The sequence below is a fragment of the Sinocyclocheilus anshuiensis genome, unplaced genomic scaffold (assembly GCF_001515605.1).
Source record: "Sinocyclocheilus anshuiensis isolate Anshui unplaced genomic scaffold, SAMN03320099.WGS_v1.1 scaffold3306, whole genome shotgun sequence".
Lineage (NCBI taxonomy): Eukaryota > Metazoa > Chordata > Actinopteri > Cypriniformes > Cyprinidae > Sinocyclocheilus > Sinocyclocheilus anshuiensis.
In genome coordinates, this window is record NW_015538396.1 from 157,031 (window position 1) to 160,780 (window position 3,750).

Sequence of the window (3,750 nt, forward strand, 5' to 3'; positions counted from 1 at the left end):
TTTGTAAAATAATAAATAATACTAATATTAAATATAATCAAATAATATAAAAAAAAAAAAAAATTGATATGATAACAAATACTACTAATATTAAATAAATATAAAATAATACACAATAATATTAAATAATAAAAAATAATAATATAAGTACATAACAACAATAAAATAATATAATGATACATTTAAATACATAATAATAATAATACTAAATATTTTATTTAATAATTAATACTAATAGTAAATATTGTTTATACAAGAATAAATAATACTAATATTAATAATATTTATTAAAAAAAATGCAAAACTAAATATGATTTAACACAATATAAAGAAAGGTTTTTGTAACAATGCCATAGAAGAACCATTTCTGATTCCCCAAAGAACCTTTCAGTGAACAGTTCTTAAAATAATCTTTGTTTCTTAGTGTTATGAGCATTTGAATAATCTACCTTCTTCTATGGATGTGAAAGGTTCTTCGTGTTATATCAGCTATGCTGCTCTCAAGATCTCAGAAATCTGCATCTGCCTTTCAAAAACCCATATCACTTAAAAAAGTGCATATGAAATACTTCATATGTGACCCTGCAGCACAAAAGCAGTCTTAAGTCGCTGGGGTATATTTGTAGCAATAGCCAACAATACATTGTATGGGTCAAAATTATACATTTCTCTTTTATGCCAAAAATCATTAGGATATTAAGTAAAGATCATGTTCCATTAAGATATTTTGTACATTTCCTACCATAAATACATCAAAACTTAATTTTTGATTAGTAATATGCATTGCTAAGAACTTCATTTGGACAACTTTAAATATGATTTTCTCAATATTTAGATTTTTTTGCTCCCTCAGATTCCAGATTTTCAAATAGTTGTATCTCAGCCAAATATTGTCCTATCCTAACAAACCATACATCAATGGAAAGCTTATTTATAAATAATGCATAAATCTCAATTTCAAAAAAGTGACCCTTGTGACTGGTTTTGGGTCACATATGGTTTCAGACAAGGCTCAGGAAATCAAAGCATGTGATGCTGTCACCTGTGTGTTCTGCAGCGCGGGCTGGTAGCTGGAGGGTCTGTAGAGCATCCTCTGCGCCGCTTCGGTGTGAATGTCTCCCAGGTAAAGCTCCTCCAGCAGCTGATCCAGACTGTGATGCAGATACTGCTTCTCCAGCCGCAGCAGCTGCAGCTCGTGCATGGAGACATTCAGTGCGCAGCCGCAGACGCAGCCGCAGACACTCCACAGCTCATAGCTGATGTTGGGCTGCCAAGAAGCGCAGCCGAGCTCTCGGGCCGCAGACGCCGAGTGACACACCAGATGCATGCTGTGGATCTGATAGTCGGCCTCAGTGCCGCCTCGGACGATCCAGGACGGCTGGCGCAGACGCAGACGGCCCCGCACCTGCACACTGTAGCTCGGCGTGGAGCAGTGGTTGTCTGCGTAGTAGAACTGAAGCGCCTTAAACGTGTTGTTGTGGAAGAAACGGTACGAGCGAGTGAGGAACTCCGGACCGGGACGCACCTCACAGCTGCCAGATAAAACACACGGATTTATTACTGCTGCTGTCCTCAAAACACAAATCAGTCATCATTAACTCATCAGACATCAAGGAAAAATATTAAAAGATTAAATTGTATTATAAAGCAGATACAGGTGCATCTCAATAAATTAGAATGTCGTGGAAAAGTAATTTTCAGAGATGTACAGTAGTGAAGTATGTTTACATTACTCAAGTATATTTAAAAAGTATCTGTAGTTTATCAGAGTGTTTTTCTTTGGAAAACCTTTGCTGCACTACATAAATAAATATATTAAAAAAAATCCTTTAATACTTAAGAACATTAAAAATGTAGCACTTTCTTGTACTCAAGTAAAACTTTGAATTACTTTTACTTGAGTAAAAGTAAGAAAGTACTATATTTCTAATGTAATTAAGTATTAAATGATATTTAATATGAAATGTGAAATGTGAAGTAAAGTTTTCTAAAGAAAAACACTGATAAACTACAGACACTTGAAAAATGTACATTTAAAGCAGAGTAAAAATACTTCACTACTGTCCGCCTCTGATTATTTAAAACTTTATATAATAATATTATAGTTATATAATATTATATATAATATTTATATTTATTTGTATAATATTATAATTAATAGCAAATAATATTTTCTAAAAGAATTAAACATTAAATAGTATATATATTTTTTTTTATAAATTCAATATTAAATCAGCTAAATGACTAAATGTAAATAAGATTTATAAAATAAACAAGGATAATATTAAGTAATATAACATATTTTATAAAATAATGCAAAATAAAAAAATATTTGTAAAATAATTATATTAAATAATACCAAATAATATTTTATAAAGTAAAGCAGAGTAAAAATACTTCACTACTGTCCGCCTCTGATTATTTAAAACTTTATATAATAATATTATAGTTATATAATATTATATATAATATTTATATTTATTTGTATAATATTATAATTAATAGCAAATAATATTTTCTAAAATAATTAAACATTAAATAGTATATATATATTTTTTTATAAATTCAATATTAAATCAGCTAAATGACTAAATGTAAATAAGATTTATAAAATAAACAAGGATAATATTAAGTAATATAACATATTTTATAAAATAATGCAAAATAAAAAAATATTTGTAAAATAATTATATTAAATAATACCAAATAATATTTTATAAAGTAATAAATAAATATCAAATAAGATTGATAAAACTATAAACAAGGATAATATTAAGTAATATTAAATCATATTTTATCAAATAAATAATATTTGCAAAATAACTATATTAAATAATACTAAATAATATTGCATAAAATAATACAAAAATAGTAAATAATTAATCATTCACCCAAAAACACCAATCAGTCATTATTAATCCCCCAAATCTCAACAATATTTTATCGAATACAAATAACAATATTAAACAAGATTTATGAAATAATAAATAAGGATAATTTTAAATCACATTCATTCATTCAAATAATAAATATATAATATTTATAAAATTATGATATTAAATAATACTAAATAATATTTTATAAAATATTAAATAATAATTTTAAATAATAGTTATCGAATAAATAATATTTCACTCTCATTCCAAACCTATGACTTTCTCCATGCTTTAAAGAAATTGACTACTTGTTGTTTTTCATGAAATTACAATTAGTGGGATTAGTGGATTTTGCGTTATTTTACATACTTTTGAATTTTTTATTCAAATTTTTATTATTTGAATATTTGTCTTGTAGTGGTGTATTTGGGGCAGACAAGAAGAAAGTGTTTCTCATCCTCTATTTGATTTAAGTCACAGGTTTACATAGGCGCTGTTTTCTAGGAATCCAGGATTTGTTATGTTTTCCTTTCTCTAATTCTAATTCTAATTCGATATTTTGAAATAATTTAGCTTTCTTTTAATTGTTTAATTGATAATTTGCCAATTTTGTGGTTCTGTTTAGGGCCGAATGACACTGGAGTTTGGTTTGGAGGTCAAATTCGTTTTTTTAATTTTTCATCATAATTATACTTCATATTTTTGTCAGTGTCTTTATGAATGTTGGGGTTGTGGTTGGAGTCAGACTCAGCTTGAGTTTCTTTCATTAGTTGAAGCATGAGTGTATTTAGAGGATGAGACACTGTGGGGGATTCATTGGATTCACACACTCCCTCACACACACACACACACACACACACTCACTCACTCACTC

General features: G+C 27.9%; 1 protein-coding gene across 1 annotated transcript in view; it reads right to left on the minus strand.

Moving 5' to 3' along the window:
- The window catches only part of LOC107683771 (protein APCDD1), a gene marked incomplete at its 3' end in the record, with an annotated part of 13,426 nt that overhangs the window by 5,432 nt on the left and 4,244 nt on the right, over positions 1–3,750 (minus strand). Inside the window, exon 3 of the mRNA XM_016479826.1 lies at positions 1,043–1,532. Within this exon, the coding sequence (XP_016335312.1) occupies positions 1,043–1,532 (490 nt within the window). The remainder of the gene's footprint in view (positions 1–1,042; positions 1,533–3,750) is intronic.